This window comes from Balaenoptera ricei, chromosome 11 (assembly GCF_028023285.1).
Source record: "Balaenoptera ricei isolate mBalRic1 chromosome 11, mBalRic1.hap2, whole genome shotgun sequence".
NCBI classification, from domain to species: Eukaryota; Metazoa; Chordata; class Mammalia; order Artiodactyla; family Balaenopteridae; genus Balaenoptera; species Balaenoptera ricei.
In genome coordinates this window covers 97727734-97745947 of record NC_082649.1, presented here as the reverse complement: position 1 = coordinate 97745947, position 18214 = coordinate 97727734, and the positions used below count along the sequence as shown (strand labels likewise).

General features: G+C 38.3%; 1 protein-coding gene across 6 annotated transcripts in view; it reads right to left on the bottom strand.

The window, feature by feature from the left end:
- GRM7 (glutamate metabotropic receptor 7) overlaps nucleotides 1-18214 on the bottom strand; it is a 788856-nt gene that overhangs the window by 247388 nt on the left and 523254 nt on the right. For all 6 annotated transcript variants that reach the window (XM_059940238.1, XM_059940239.1, XM_059940241.1 and 3 more), the window contains exon 6: nucleotides 1528-1728. In XM_059940238.1, the coding sequence (XP_059796221.1) occupies nucleotides 1528-1728 (201 nt within the window). The remainder of the gene's footprint in view (nucleotides 1-1527; nucleotides 1729-18214) is intronic.

Below are 18214 nucleotides of genomic sequence, written 5' to 3'. Positions count from 1 at the left end.
TCATGTCTTCAGTCTTATAGTATATAGTCAAATACTGTCTTCCAAAATTATTTGCACTCTTTATCTTTCTTCCTCACTCCCTTCAGCGTGGTTATGTTACTCATATGTAATTTAGTTAGGTTTATTACTGTATTAAATTTTGTATTACTCCATGCAATGGTTATTTTTTAATTGAGAAATAATTGACATTCAGGATGGTTAATTTTATGTGTCAGCTTGACTAGGGAATGCCCTGGTAGCTGGCAAAACTTTACTTCTGTGTGTATGAGTATGTTCCTGGAAGAACTGTTGAACTGAATAAAGAATTGTTGAATTGTTGAACTGAATAAAGCAAGTGACCTTCCCCAGTGTGGGCAGATATCATCCAATCCCTAGAAAGCCTGAATAGAACCAAAGGCAGAAGAAGGGAAAATTCACTCTCTCTGCTTGAGTGGAGACACCCATTTTCTCCTGCTCTCAGACACTGGAGCTCCTAGTTCTCTGGCTTTCAGAAACAGATCAAGACTTACACCACCAACTCTCTGATCCCAAGGACTGTACACTTGGACTGAATTACACCACTGCTTCTACGGTTCTCCAGCTTATAGATGGCAGATCATGGGGCATGTCAGTCTCTATAACAGTGTCAGCCAATTCCTAAAATAAGTCTCCTGTTATATTTCCCACTCATCTCTACACATTTATTTTAGGTAACCAATTACTTTCTGCCCAAGTTTTATTCTTTGAGAAATAAATATGTAATGTGACATGTGGTTGGTGTGGAAAATTACAACCATTACTTCAATTAACTTGAGTACCTAGAGCAACTGTCCCTTCCTTTTCCTCTTATCCCCTCCCATTCCTGCTTACACTCACCAAGAAAAAACTTGGCAAAAGTCCTTCTATTTTAAGAAAGAGAGGGCAAACCATAACCCACCCCCCCAAATTTATTTATTCATTTGCTCACTCACTACTCATTCATATAATTGATTCAATAATTTGAAATGCTATAATCCACATACTCAAGAGTAAATTGCAATCTGACTACTTAACTTATGAAACACATAATGTCAACACTTAGGATTCCAAAAGAGACTGGAATAGAGACATCTAAATATATTTAATGAACTCAAGCAAAACATATCACTTGACCAAGAAACTGGAATTCTGAAATATCTGTGTGGACATATACCGGATGAGTATGAATACATTGCTGCATTGTCAAAAGACTTGGATATCACCAAGTTCTGTATCACCCAAAGTTACATCATTGGATATTCTGGTTATCTCATTTACCATATGTCAGAATATTAGAATTTCGATGTATACAAGGACATTAACACCATACTGGGCATAATTTGACTTCTCGGATTCAGAAAGTATTGTAACTTGTTATCTTTCAGTGCTTCAATGTTGTCGTTATGAGCAGTTGTCATTTTTATATATAGTATTTTAGACAAACTAGGGTTGTGTGGCATTCTCTAGATGTTCTTTTCTACAACATAAAGGCCCCATGTCAGCCTGAAAAAAGAAAACATGGAGACTCACCATTGAAATTCACATTGCGGATATACTTCAACAACTTCTTGCCCCCAGCTTGCTCCATCTCTGGACAGACGCCCCGGTAGTCAGCACAGAGATCCTTGTTCATGTGATGAAGGGCATGAGCCATTGCGTACACTGCGTCAATCACGAACTGAACTTTACCCTCCTGCTCATAGTTGGAATCTTTTCCAATTCTCTCCTGTCCTGCACATTAAAACAAGAAACACACACAAACATTGGTGTTGAGTAGAATGTCTCAATTTGCATTTACTTTCAACTATGCTTAAAGAAAACAATGCTTTGAGGAGTACAGTCACGCAAGCCACACATCCATGTTTGGCTACCATGTTCGGTTGCTTTGATAGTTTTTGGTATTTGACTTTGAAGCACATTACATTAACCTTTCTGATATATTAGGTAAATTTCAGAAGCAGCACTTCAAAGGATCACAATAAAAGCCCTTGTAATAAGCCAATACACTATTCAAAACATAGTGGCCCCATAGAACCAAGGGATTGCAGCGATTAGAAGCTGGGCTGCCACGTGCAAATCTTTCAAGCTCACTTAGTCTAGAAAGGTGATAGGCCAAAAGAAAATGATAGAAAACTAATGAAATACCACCCCTGAACTCATTACCTTCTTCTATATACCTGCTCTACTCCCTGGGTTGCCTGTCTCAATTGTGCGTATTACTGGCAGCTCTGATGCTCAGGCTGGAAACCGTGATGTCATTTTTTCATTCTTTCCTGTCTCTTACTCTAGCCTCCCACATACATATATCTAATGAATAGCCAAAACCTCACCTGAAACAGTGAACAGTTTTGGCCACACTACCAATGCCCTATTTATGCTTTTCTCATCTCCCATCAGGACACAATGCTAGGTGTCTCTCTTCATCTAGTGATTCCTCCACGTTCACTTTTCCAAACCACAGAGCTAAACACTTCACCCCCGTGCTCAGAATCCTTCAGTGGTTCTCCACTGCCCACAAAATGAAATCCAAACCCTTTCCCCTGACAACACAGGGTGTTCATCATTTTGTTCCTATCTGCCTAACAACAGTAAGAACTGGCAGTGATGAAGTGTCCTCCACTGTCTTGGAGGCCTTATATACATGATTTTTATTTCATCCTCACTTTGTCAGTTAAATATTATTAGTCCTCATTATACAGATGTGAAAGCCGAGCCTTACAGAAATTAAATCACCTTCCGAATGTCATGTACAGGAAGAGCAGATGACAGCTCAGGTTTATCAGAACCCAAAACCAACATTTCTCTCACTTCATGGGCCCTACCTCACCCTTTTTCTAGAATTTAAAACATATATATATTTTGCTCCAGACAAGTATGGCTATTTTTCCCGTAAACATCATCAGATCTAACGTTAATTATCTTTGGTCATGCCTCTTGTTTTGCCAGAAATATCTCTCCTTGCTTTTGCCCATCATAACTTAATTCTGTCCCTGTGGCACAATCCAGTGGTTGCTTACACTTAGCTTCTTGATCAGAATTAAAGATTTTCATAAAACATTTCAAATCTTTATTATAAAATTAATAATATCACTATATTTTAATGCTCTACCAGACGTTCCTTTTCTTTCTTTCTTTTTTTTTTTTTTTGCTTATATCCCCAGCACTGAACACAGCATTTAATATCTGGTAGATTCTAAACAATACTTGCATTAAATTAGGCATTCGTTAAGTACATGGTAATACCAGGAACTCTCTTTAGACCTCGTGTCCCTCTATGACAAATAATTAACCGCAGATTGAATTTCACTTTCGCAGCAATATTTCCCAGATTGTCTTCTATGACACATTTGTGTAGGAAAGAAACAGTAGGGATTCTACAACCCCTGTCCCTTCTCCTGCAAAACAAAGTGTTCCCGACATCCACTGTGTTAAACGTTATTAGGTTTCTTTACTGAGAGACGTTTTCAGAGTATTTAATATAAAGTATAATTTCCAAGAAGGAAGTTCAGAATTTCCCCAAATTAATTGAATTCATATTTTTTCCTTTTCAGAGCACACATTAATATCTCAAATGGCAGACAGTTCTTTGCTTTGTATGTATCTCATTCAAGTACCAATCAACCTCGGGCTCACTGCTCTTCATTGGGTCTAGGCCTTTTCAGTGTGTCTGGAGCAGGAACCTTTTTTGAAAAAAGATAAAATCCATCATGAATCCATACTGCTACTATGAATTCAAATTCTGGACTACAGGAGTTTTACTTAACTCGACACTCCTACACCTCTACCTCATTTTTTTTTTTTTCATGAGGAAAATCCTGGTTCTTAATGACACCATTATAACTATTTATTTGCTTGATTCCATAATACACAAATAACATTCTTAGAATAAATGTCTAACCAATAGTCTAAAAATGTAGTGTAATGAGCAGCCTTGGCATATATGTGTTTTTCAATTCTTACCGGAATATTTTGGTGGTTTATTCTGAGAAACGGGATTGCTTTGTTCAAGAGTCAATTTGTATGTGTTTTTGCTAAATATTGGCCAATTCCCCTCTAATGGGTTTGTACCATTTTGTCCTCCCACCAGCAAAGAGAGAGAGTGTTCATTTCCCAACAACTCTGACAACCAAGTATGTCCTCAAACTTGGATTTCTGACAATCAGCTAGGTGAGAAATGCTACCACAGTCTATTTTTATTTGATTTTTCTTACTATAGGGGAGGCTGAACATCTTTGCATATAGTTAAAGGCTATTGTATTTCTTTTCTGCGAACTGTTTTTATAAAAATTTGGTCATTTTCTTCTGTACTTTTAAAAGCTTTTTATTAATTAAGCATATTAATTCTTTGAGATTAAGTTGCAAATATTTTTCCTAGTTTGTTATTTTTCTTTTACTCACTTTAGGTATTTTCCAAATAAAATTATATTAGATTAAAAAATGTTTTTCTAAAAAAAATTATCAATTTATTTTCTTCTTATTGCTTCTGGATTTTCAATCATGGTTTGAAAAAATGCTCCCACCCCAGGCTACAGAATATTCCATCTGTGTTTTCTTCTTGTATAATTTCATTTTTTAAACTTAGATATTTCATCCACTTGGAATACATTCTGGTATGCAGTATGAAGAATCAAAATTTTAGCTTTTTCCATATAGCTTCCTAGTTATAGGCCAGTTCATCTTTTCTCACTGATTTGAAGTGCTTCCTTTATTATATATTAAGTTTTCCACGCATAATTAGATCTATTTCTGGATTTTTAAAATTTGTTTCACTGTTTGGTTTGTCTATTCATGGGCCAACAGTACAGCTTCAATTATAAACTCTTTATAACATATTTTAATAACTGGTAGAGTTAGTCCCTCTCTCACCATAATTGTTCTTTCTTTTTCAAATTTTATGTTGATTTTTGTTTACTTACTCAAATGAGCTTTATTAACTACTAATCTATCTTGAGAAAAGAAAAAAAATACTTGATGTTGAGTTTACGCTGTATTTATAAATCAACTTAGCCAGAACAGAAATTTTTACAAAGGTGAGAATTCCCATGTGTGTCTTTTCATTTGCTCAAGGCTACTTTTGTTTCCTTCAATAGTGTTTTAAAATGTTCTCACATAGGTTTTGAGTGTTTCGTGGAAAGTTAGTCTTGGTATTTTCCTTAGTTTTGCTATTATAAATATGGTTTTCTCTGCTAAGTATTTCCTCTGGTTTTTGGTTGCATACATAAAAGCTATTCTTTGTTTTGTTGTGGTTGTTTTATTATGTTTCAACTTTCTATCACAAAAATTTTAAATACAGAGGAAGGTTGAAAGAACATTACAGTGACCTCACCAACTAGATTCTTACATTAACATTTTACTATACTTATGTTATAAGGTAATTCATTTTCTAATAATTTTATAACCTGCTACTTTACAAATTTCTCTTATTTTTTAGAGTACTTAAAAAGGCAATCTTGATGGCACTACGACCATTCTAAAATATATACTATGAAACAGGTTCAGACTAGTAATTCAGGAGAGCAGTTTCTAGCCTGCATTCATAAAGACATTCATCTCAGAAAGAATGCCTTGAAAAATAATTGCAGTATTTTAAATAATGAAATATTTCATTATGTTTGAAACATTATAGGTTTTACCCCTCTCTTGAAGAGTCATCAGGTATGTTAGCTTATTAAGGGCTCTGAGAAACACAGGTACATTTGTCTTTGGGGTTACCAGGACTTGAAAAATGTAGCCTTACATCAAGAAAATCAGAACTGGCAAGTTAACAACAACAACAAAAAAGGCTAACTTTATTTCCCCTACTGTGGCAGATGCAACTGCATGCCAAGGTCAGAGTCTCTGGTTGTTCATCTAGCACCCCTCCCCTCCTCCCCTAACTGAAATCTGCTTCTCTTCAGGTACTGGCGGCCACCAAAGGAGTGAGGGGTTCAGGTCCTCTCCTGAGCCTCACTGAGTCTATCCTCATTTGTCTACGCCAATCCAGTTTCCTCCTTGGCAAGGGCAGATTTAGGAACAGGCATGGGTTACAATTCTAGATAATGAGATGTAAGAAGAGTTTATTGGGTTCCACATATAAAATGATACAAATGAACTTATTTACAAAACAGAAATAGATCCACAGACATAGATAACAAACCTATGGTTTCCAAACGGGAAAGGTGGGGGAGGGATAAATTAGGAGTTTGGGATTAACAAATACACACTACTGTATATAAAATAGATAAACAACAGGGACCTACTGTATAGCACAGGGAACTACTCTCAGTATCTTGTAATAACCTATAACGGAAAAGAACCTAAAAAAGAATACGTGTGTGTGTGTGTGTGTGTAACTGAATCACTTTGCTGTACACCTGAAACTAACATAACATTGCAAATCAACTATATTTCAATAAAAATTTTCAGAAAAAGTTTATTGGGGAACTCCTGAGAAAGTTTATTTGGTCTTAAAGAGAGATGAACTCAATTGCATCAAAACAATCACACCCCCCAACACACACACACACACACACACACACACACACACACACACACACACAAACACACACACTGCATTTACTCTAGTCATTTGGCAGTCCTGAGGCAATTAGCCAGCATACGAATAAGAGCAGAATAAAAATGTGACAAGGATGTGAAAATACAATCAAGCTGTGAGTTAGCCAAGCCTAGAATTACCCTACTCTTTTTTTTTTCCAAGTGACATACTCAATGGCTTATCCATTTGACTACAGCTTGATACTCAATGTTTTCCAGGTTTACTTGAACACTACAGTTCTTATTCATGTACCATTTTACAACATCTCAAGGGACTAGCGTAAGTACACCTTCTTCCCCCCAAAAGTGCAAAAAAAAAAAGGGTAGTTTTAAGAAATATTTTTAACAATGTAGATTGAAATAGAAAAAAAGAAAGCATTTTCAATCAATTCTCGGTTAACAGCTCATTCTTTCAGGCTTTCTGATGAACTGAGATGTTGTTATATTCTTTTCTTGAATGAAGTTCATCCTTTTCATCACATTTCCCAGGAAAGCGTTTGAGGTTTAGATAAAATAAGGAGAACCCTGAAGCATTAATTATTTTTTATTTCTCCAGCATGCAAAGAAGCTTTCCTTTTAAAGTCTCCCGATTTTCTGATGTAATGTTATTTTTACCCAAATAGTTCAGTATTTATCTTCAAAATACACACTCCTTTAAGCTTATGTTGAATAAATTTTCAGCTGCACTACACAAGAATAATCTACAAACCCTCTCACGACCAGAATTTCTAGTGTTCATTCTGCTGGTGAAGTCTTCTCTCTTTGAAAGATCTGCTTATTTTGCCCATTTTAACATACTGCTTTCTCAGAATATATGCCTTAGTTAATATGCATGAGCAAACTATTAGGGAGAAAAACAAGGCACAGAAAATGTAAGAAATTATGGATCTGAAATTATTAATATAAACAATCCCACTGCAATACGAAAACCAAAAGGAAGAGGAGGTTGGGCATAGGCAGGAAACAAACCAAAGATATTTGCTAGTGCGAACTGAAAAACCTACCAAAACAGTCCTGTCGATTTGAACAACTGACCCAATGTTTACCATATGTTTCTATGGGAGTGATAAATTATAATTTGTATTTTGATTTCACATATTAATTGCAGTTATTTGCATCGGGAAGACCTCTTGGAAGTTATATATGCTTGTGCTGACTGTGCTTTTAAATGCTGCATTACACAAATATATTTTATTGAATGTAAAGCCACAGACTTAAAAATTTCTTGAGGCTAAAGTCCTGAGTAGTACTGTATATAATTAACTAAAATACTAATGCTTGGGTATACTGCAAATGATAAACACACTAATAAACACAGGAAAAGAATATGTCACAGGAGCTCTGAAAATGGAGTCAGGGCATATACAGGTGGTGACAGAACTGCTAGATTCTGGGTAAAAAGGATGCAAGGAAAGCAGGGTGGATATCCTGGAGCACTAGAAAATGTTGCAGGGTTCTAAAAACGCTACAGTTACCAGGCAAGCCTTATTAAAATACTACTGCAGTCCCTCCCATACTTTATTTATAAAAAAAAAAAAAAAAAAAGGTCATGAAGAACCTAGTGGCAAGACAGGAATAAAGACACAGACCTACTAGAGAATGGACTTGAGGATATGGGGAGGGGGAAGGGTAAGCTGGGACAAAGTGAGAGAGTGGCATGGACATATATACACTACCAAACATAAAATAGATAGCTAGTGGGAAGCAACTGCATAGCACAGGGAGATCAGCTCAGTGCTTTGTGACCACCCAGAGGGGTGGGATAGGGAGGGTGGGAGGGAGGGAGATGCAAGAGAGAAGAGATATGGGAACATATGTATATGTATAACTGATTCACTTTGTTATAAAGCAGAAACTAACACACCACTGTAAAGTAATTATACTCCAATAAAGATGTTAAAAAAAATAATAATAATAATAAATAAACAAATAACTTAGTTTACTGGATAACTTTTTTTCCTCTCATGGGTATACCTTTCTCTTTTAGGATGAATGTCAATGGTAAAATAAGATTCTGTTTTATGCAAATTTGTTTTTTTTTTTTATAACAGTGACCCCATTCATAGAATCTGGGGGTAACAACCCATAGCAAGAAATACCAATTGAAGGAAAGTCAGAAGTTCTGGATTGAGACAAACAGCCTTCACTGCTGCTGTGCCTCTATTTGGAGGTGAGGCTGAATGAGCCTAGCAGCTCGTGAAGAGAACGATGCGCGTCCCTGTCACAGTACCACAGGCAGCCTGCGCTTATTGTGTTCTTCCTGGGCACCAGGCTCTGCGCTAAGCACTTTCCATGGTTTCATGTTAAACCCTCACAACGCTTTCTTGGGTACCATTCCCCATCCCTGTTACTTCACTATACCTTATAGACCATCCACTAAATGGTTCCGTCCACATCTCCACATGGAAAAGCAATGAACCTGGACTTTTCCCCTTTGTTTCTTTCCATTTTCAACTTTAGTTTAGAGCCACAAATAATCTCAAAGTTCATGCTAGCCATGATTTTTACATCCTCTTACCCCCACTGAAGGTTTCGCTTGCGTTTCCTGCAAGGAGGAAATGGATGGTTTTGACAACCACCATCATGGTCTTCCCTGATCTCTCCTTGGGTGGAAAAGTTAATGCCCAGAGAAACTGCCAAAGGGATGGCAGAGGAACAACAACAACAGCAGCAAAACAACTGACCCTCCACCTTCGATGACAAAAATGTGACTGTAATTGAATCACTAACATCCTCATGTTCTGCAGTGAACACAGTGAGTACTATGTTAACAGACTCAAAAACAACTCTAGCAAAGGTATTAAAGCCACAGACCCTCGTTTCTAACCGTCTTCCATGCAGGATGCTTCCCAGAAGACTATTTAATCATCACAGCTGAGTTTTCTTCTACTCTTCCATTTTCGATTTCCAGATAGGTGCAGGTAAAGATATATGCAGTGAGTCAAGGTGCGTGGGACAGGAGTAGGCTTTGCACAATGCACACAGGGCACCACACTGGAAGCAAGGAATGTTTTAGCCCCAAGTTTCACACCTCCCCCAATGTGTGGAAGGTGTTCTGAGAGACTGAGCCAAGGGCTTTCTTTATTTCCAAGAGCAGTCTGCTGTAGGTAACGCCAGCCCATTGAGCAAAGGTAAGAACAGGGCTTCTGAAACTCACACAAGAAACCTTGCTGTACCAAACAAGAACAAGACGGAGTTTCTTAAAGAAGTGCATAGATACAGTTTCCATTTCTCACCTAGATTTCTCCTCTTCTGATTTCTTAAGCTAAATTTCTGTTTATATAGTTTTGGTTGCTTCTTCAATGCAAACGGTAAAATCACTCGTGAAGCAATCTCTCCAGACATGACTTCAAGATTAAGAAAAAACATACTGCTATAGATGCCTGGTCTCGTAACCCATCCCTCAGCAGGAGCCCCTTCATTAATGAGGTTCTGCCCCTCTGAAATTCTGTTTATGGCATTCCAGGAATTGTACTTAGGTTGAACTTTCAGGATAGGGGGGTGGAAAGAGGGAGGGGGAGAGAGGGAGGGGAAGAAAGAAAAGAAAAGAAAAGAAGGAAGGAAGGGAGGGAGGGAGGAAGGAAGGAAGCAAGAAAGGGAGGTAGGGAGGAAGGAGAAAAGAACAGAAAGAAAGGAGAAAAGAAAAGAGAAAGAAAAATCAACCTGAACCTGACCAAGCTTTTGGATATATTAACTAATTTACATATAGCTGATTCATTTTGCTGTACTATAGAAACTAACACAACATTGTAAAGCAACTACAATAAAAATTAATTAAAAAACCTAATTTATAGGAAGTAGAGAAAATAAAGAAACATGTAAATCAACATTGCAGAGATGCAGAAAACAAAATCCAAATGTAAAAAATTCTACAGAAATAGTAATGAACTATTTTCTTCAACACATAAATAGCAAAAGTTAAAAAAAAGTGGAGAGAAACATTTTAAAATTTTTAAAAAGACTTAAGAGGTATATCAAACAGATGTGGTATATGGACTTGGTTTAGATCCACCTGTAAACAAATCAATGATATAAAGACATTTATGACAGAAGGGAGAGACTACGGGATGACCATGGGGAACTACTGCTTTGCTGGTTTGTGTGTGTGTGTGTTTCTTATATATTTTTAAGAGTATTTATTTCTTAGAGAACATACTTAAGTATTAAAAAAAAATAAATGTCTGGGTTTACTTTGAAACGGCCAGAGGTGAGAGAGAAACATTCAGGGTACATGTGAACATAAATTGGCTATATATTGACTATTGCTGAGGTTGTGTGATGGATACGTGGCGATTTATTCCACTATTCTCTCTGCTTTTTGTGTTTGAAAGATCACATGATGTCTGTAAAAATACAAAGAAGAGAAGGAGGAGGAAGGGGAGTGGAGGGTAAGGAAGAGAACGAGGAGAAATAAGAAGGGGATGGATAAGGAGATGGGAAGAGGAGAAGGAGTGAGAAAAAGAGGAAAAAGAACAAAAAGAAGAGTATTGGGTTGAAGAATAGGGGAAACAGGCAGGGAGGAAACAGAGGAGATGAAGTCAGCTGCCTGTAAGGGACACTGAGTACGTGCCAGACACCCAACTAGAACCAAGGGACACAGATATGAACAGAAAACCCTCTCATGCATGCTCTCACTGTTCACAGCTCCACTCAGATGCTTCTGCTTAAATGCAGTTCCCACCTCTCATCTCAGGGCTGAGAGTATGACTCTGCTCCTCAGGTATTTAGGAAGGGGCACACGTAGTACAGATGCAATGGCATATGGGCGGGGTCATCTGACTCCCGGGGTCCAAAGTCACTTCCTGGAAGCAAAGTAAGCATGTTGTGGGGATGGAATGATTTCATCTCACTGCCATGATGCCCCTTTGCCTTGTGAGATGCAGAGAAAAGGCATAAGGGAATTGATCCCACTACAGGGTTTGAAAGGACTTAGCAGAATCATCAGTCCAATAACAGTATAAATAAAAAGAAAAAGCCATGGTTTAACTCCACTTGAGTTCTGTATCCAGGGCTGGTGACTATAAATAAAAAAGGAAAACTACGTATATATGTATGTTGAACTCCCACTCCCTAGAGGCAATTCTGGGTCCTAAACACTGCTATAGACCCAGAACCCAAGAATGAGTGAATATCCTGGAAAGAAAAGTGAAATAATGAGCAAGTAGCTTTTGTAAAAAGGTAGAAAAGAAAGATTCTAATCCTTCACCCGGAAGAGCTGACGGCTGAGATGCAGCATTTAATTCTGGTGGCCAAATGACCCCAGACAAACGTGGAGAGAAAACAGTAGCACCCCGAATGCTGACATTTGGGATTTTTTTCTTAAACAGGGTTCTTAGGTGCCTAAAGACTCTACTTATCACTGTTTTCACTGGTTTCAGTTAAGTTATTCAAGTGACGATGATAAAAATATTCTGTTAGCTCTTTTTTCAAGGCAGGATTCATTTTACACTAAATTTTATACATGTGTACACATACCTTACAACATATACTTTTGACCATTTAGTCACGATCATCAGAAGTGAAATAGTTTTCTTCCTACTGAACCCTAACAATGTTCATAACAGAAATAAAGTCGATACAATCCTCATCTCAGAGGTTCTGAAGGCTCTGAGCTTCTTAGGAATGTCACATTCCACCCGTATTTAAAAAAAAAAATAGAACAGCTAACCCGACAAGGAAAAAATCTTAACCAGGTGCTAACCAGAAACCTAACACTGACAATTCAACAGTCAGAACACACTGGGTGATTTGGCTGAGGAGCTACTAGTCATATCCATGCTACCCGTGGAAGGAAATTAATTAAGTAGTATTGGATGAAACCCTTTTGTAGACCGGTAAACAGGAGGTTCTTGATACAAAGTCTAGAAATCCAGACTTAGTTTAAAACACATGTAAGCCAGTACGATTTAATGGGAGAAAGCCCTTCAAAATCTCAGTATTTTGAAACCAATGTGATGGTACTTCCATCTCTCCTATAATCAGGCCAACCATTTCAAGACCTACGAGCATGGAGACTCATATCAGACAAACCTGGGTTGAAATTTTGCCTCTGCATTCATTGTATCTGTGACTAAATGGGAGTCATATAACTCTTTACCAAACCACTTGAACACGTTCAAGTTGCCTGGTATTCATAGAGTGCTGTAATGAAAACGGCAACAATAGCTAACAATCATTCAGTATTTTCTATTCTCCAAAAACTATTCTAAGCACTCTACATACATCATCTCATTTATTTCTCATAATCACTCTACGATGAAGATACGGTTATTGTTATTGCCATTTACCGGTAAGGAAACTGAAAGTTATTTAAATAAACTTACCCCCAAAGTTACAGAGATAGCAAGTGGCTAGTCAAGAGTTGAATCCAGTTGTCTGACTCTCAATTCAAAGTGTGAATATTTTTTATGGTGATATATTCTGCATTTAGTAAAATGCTGCATCATAAATGAACTGTTCAATCAGTATTGACAAACACAAAGCAATACATAGAACGTTTTTATCACTCTGGAAAGTTATCTTGTGCCCCTTCACAATTAACCCTTCTCCCTCCACTATAAAGCAGCCATTGATCTGTAATCTAACGTAAGTTAATTTTGCCTATTCTAGAAATTCATATAAATAGGACCATACAATATGTACTTTTCTCTGTCTGTTTTCTCTCACTCAGAAAAATATTTTTGAGATTTATTCAGTTTGTGGCATGTATCAAAATCTCATTCTTTTTTATTTCTAAGCATCATTCCACTGAATGGATATATTAGAGTTTAATTATCAATTTTCCTTTTGATGGACATCTGGGCTATGTCTAGTTTGGGGTTTCTCAAGACCTATGATTTTACCCGATGTGTAAGAGTTTAGCCTGTCATGGTTCTGTGGACACTGGCTGAAGACGTGAGATCCCTGGTTCAGAGCCAGGTACAGCAGGCAGCACAAACATAATGTTTTCTCAGAGTCCCCTCCTTACCACACCCCTTCCTCAAGTCCAAGGTGGTGAGAGAGCAGCCCAGGTAGATGGTGCACACACAAGTTCTAAGTACATTAGAACTTTCAAACTCTGAGCTTAGGGAGACTGAATCTTTTATAAAGGACTTCAAGCAAAGCTACCTGACCTTGGTTCCAGAGGGAGATATTACCGTTATTATGCTGGCTAGTAAACAAACCATCCCTATGCTTCTTGACAATATGCTATCTGTATCTTCCAAGGCCATTGACTATATAATAATACCTTGAAAAGCTAATCAGTGCACCTGCTCTCAATATAGCAAAGGACACCAATAGAGGACTGTCCCCCAATAGGGCAATTATGAATAAAGCTGCTGTGAACACTTCTTCACAAGGCTTCTATGGATATGTGTTTTTATTTCTCCTGAGTAAATACTTAGGAATAAGAGTTGCTATATTATAGGCTCATGCATGTTTAACTTTTAAAGAAGTTGCCATGTTCCAAAGCAGTTGCACCATTTTATTCTAATATCAATGTATAAAAACGCAGGTTTCTCCATATATTCTCCAATATTTGATGTTATCAATCTTTTCCATTTTATCCATGTGTATTAGAACCTCACTGTGGTTTAATTTGCATTTCTCTGATGAATAATGATGATTTTCATTTTTTTCATGTGCCTATTGATGATCTGTATTAGACCTAGTAGTTTCCCTTTGCAAGCATCTTAGAAGTTCAGCATCCCAGGCTATGCAAATTCTCTACCAGAGTAGTACAAAAGTCCACGAGGCCACAGGGTTAATGCCTGAATGATGGTCAAATTATATTATTTATTTTAAGAAAGGGGTATAGTCAAGATGGTGAAGTAGGAAGACCCTGAGCTCACTTCCTCCCATTAGCACATTAAAATTATAACTATTTACAGAGCAACTATCAATAAGAACAATCTGAGGGCTACAAGAAAAGATTTTCCACAACTAAAGATATAAAGAAGGAATCAAGGGACTCCCCTGGTGGCGCAGTGGTTAAGAATCCACCTGCCAATGCAGGGGACACAGGTTCGAGCCCTGGTCCGGGAAGATCCCACATGCCGCAGAGCAACTAAGCCCATGCGCCATAACTACTGAGCCTGCGCTCTAGAGCCCGCGAGCCAAAACTACTGAGCTTGCGCACCACAACTACTGAAGCCCGCGTGCCTAGAGCCCGTGCTCCACAACAAGAGAAGCCACCGCAATGAGAAGCTCGCACACCTCAACGAAGAGTAGCCCCTGCTCGCCGCAGCTAGAGAAAGCCTGCGTGCAGCAATGAAGACCCAACACAGACAAAAAAATTAATTAATTAATTAATTAAATTAAAAAAAAAAGAAGGAATCACAATGAGACAGGTAATAGGGGTGGAGACATGGTATAGTCAAGACCCACACCCATTGGTAGGTGGCCAACGAATGGGAGGACAACCATAATTGCAGAAATTTTCCACAAGAAGTAATGGGTCTGAGACCCACATTGAGCTCCCCAGCCCAGGGGTCCTGCACCAGGAGGACAAGCCCCCAGAACATATGGCTTTGAAGGCCAATGGGGCTTGTGTATGGGAGAGCCAGAGGACTGTAGGAAACAGAGACTCTGCTCTTAAGGGGTGTGCACAAAATCTCACACACTCCAGGACTTGGCACAGAGGCAGTCATCTGAAGGAAGCCTGGGTCAGAACCACTTACTAATTCTGGAGAGCCTCCTGGAGAGGCAGGAGGTAAACTGGACTCCCACAGGGAAAGAGATGCTAGCAGGAGCCATTTTGGGGAGGTCATTCTCCCATGAGGACACTGATGCTGCAAGTGCCATTTTGGAGTCCTACCATCTAGGCTATTCGTGCTGGAGGCTTACCTGCCCACCCGTTGGTAGGTACCAGTCCCAGGATTCACCAAACCAAGCAGCCAGCAGTGTGGGGACTTGGCCCCACCAACCAGTGGGCCAACACCAGTCCTAGGAGCCTGGACCTCACTGCTAGCCACCCTGGGACGCAGGCCACCAATGGCCTGCACCAGCCCTGGGACTCCCCAGGCCACAGAGTCACTTGCACTGGGATGCAGTCTCATCCACCAGCAGGTCAGCAGCCTCCACACGAAGCAGTTCCTGGCAGCCAACCAGGGCAGGGCCAGCCCTGCCTACCAGCATGCCAATGGTAGTCAGCCCTGACACAACAAAAGGGCCCACCCAGCCTACATGGGGGGCACCCCTAGAGCTCTGGTGACTATAGAGGAATGTGCTACTGGGCCCCATAGAACGTTTCCTACATGAGGCAACCTAGCCTTACACCTAAAGGATATAGAAAAAACAACAAACAAAACCTAAAGTTAGTAGAAGGAAAGAAATAATAAAGGTTAGAGCAGAAAGAAAGGGAATACATATTTTAAAAACCAATGAGACTAAGAGCTGGATTTTTTAAAACATCAAATTGATAAACCTTTGACCATACTCATTAGGAAAAAGAGAGGCAGGGCCCAAATAAATAAAATCAGAAACGAAAGAGAAATTAAAACTGACACCACAGAAATACAAAGATCATAAGCAATTGCTAAGAACAATTATATGCCAATAAAAGCAACAACCTAGAAGAAACGGATAAATTCCTAGAAATATACAATCTCCCATGGCTGAATCAGGAAGAAATAGAAAACATGAAGAGACCAATTACCAGTAATGAAAATGAATCAATAATTTTTTAAAAACCTCCCAAAAAACAAAAGTCCAGGACTGGACTTCACAGTTGAGTTCTACCAAACATTTAAAGAAGATTTAACATCTAATCTTCTCAAACTTTTCCAAAACATTGAAGAAGAAATGCTTCTGAACTCATTCTATGAGGCAAGTATCACCCTGATACCAAAACCAGACAAAGACATCACACAGAAAAGAGAAATTTACAGGCCAATATCACTGATGAACAGAGATGCAAAACTCCTTAACAAAATGTTAGCAAACCAAATTCAACAGTGCAGTACAAGGATCATACACCATGTGCAAGTGGGATTTATCCCAGTGATGCACAAATGGTTCAATATCCACAAGTCAATCAATGTCATACACCACATTAAGAAATTGAAGAATAAAAATCATCTGATCATCTCAATAGATGCGGGAAAAGCTTTTGACAAAATTCATCATCTATTTATGATAAAAAATTTTTCAACAAAGGGGGTATAGAGGGAACATACCTCAACATAATAAAGGCCATTTATGATAAACCCACAGCTAACATCATGCTCAACGGTGAAAAGCTGAAAGCATTTCCTATAAGATCAGCAAAAAGACAAGGATGCTCACTCTCACCTCTTTTGTTAACACAGAATTAGAAATCCTAACCACAGCAATCAGATTAAAAATAATAATAGGGCTTCCCTGGTGGCGCAGTGGTTGAGAATCTGCCTGCCAATGCAGGTGACACGGGTTCGAGCCCTGGTCTGGGAAGATCCCACATGTTGCGGAGCGACTAAGCCCTTGAGCCACAACCACTGAGCCTGCGCGTCTGGAGCCTGTGCTCCGCAACAAGAGAGGCCGCGACAGTGAGAGGCCCGTGCACCACGATGAAGAGTGGCCCCTGCTCGCCGCAACTAGAGAAAGCCCTCGCACAGAAACGAAGACCCAACACAGCCAAAAAAAATAAATAAATAAATATAAATAAATAAATTAAAAAAAAAATAATAGTAATAATAATAGAAAGAAGTAAACGGAATTCAAATAAGTAAAACTGTCACACTTTGCAGATGACATGATACATAGAAAATCCTAAAGATGCCACCAAAAACTATTAGAACTAATTAATAAATTCAGTAAAATTGCAGGATACAAAATTAGTATAAAGAAATGTGTTATGCTTCTATACACTAACAATGAGCTATGACAAAGAAAAATTCAGAAAACAATCCCATTTACAATTGCATCAAATAGAATAAAACACCTAGGAATAAATCTAACCAGGGAGGCAAATGACCTGTACTAGGAAATCTATGACACTGATGAAAGAAATTGAAGATGACACAAATGGAAAGATATACCATGCTAATGGAATGGAAAAATTAATATTGTGAAAGTGATCATACTATCCAAGGTAATCTACATAATCAGTGCAATTTCCATCAAAATGGCAATAGCATTTTTCATAGAACCAGAAGAAATAATTCTAAAATTTGTATCAAAACACAAAAGACCCCAAATAGCCAAAGCTATCTTGAAAAAGAGAAACACAGCTGGAGGTATCATACGCTTTGGTTTCAAACTATATTGCAAAGCTACAGTAATTAAAACAGTATGGTACTGACACAAAAACATACACATAGATCAATGGAACCAAAGAGAGAGCCCACAAGTAAACCCATGCTTATATAGGCAATTAATCTACAACAAAGAAGGCAAGAATAGACAATGCAAGAAAAATAAACTTCTCTATAAATGATGTTGAGAAAACTGGACAGCTACATGCAAAAGAATGAAACTGGACTACTCTCTTACACCACATACAAAACTAAACTCAAAATAGGTTAAACTCTTGAATGTAAGAGCTGAAACCAGAAAACTCGTAGAATAAAACGTTGGCAATATGCTAACTCTTCCACATTGGTTTTAGCAACGTTTTTTGGATATACCTCTTCAGGCAAATGAAACAAAAACAAAAATAAAGAAATGAGGCTACATCAAACTCTAAACCTGTTTTGCACAGTGAAGGAAACTATTTTAAAAAAAG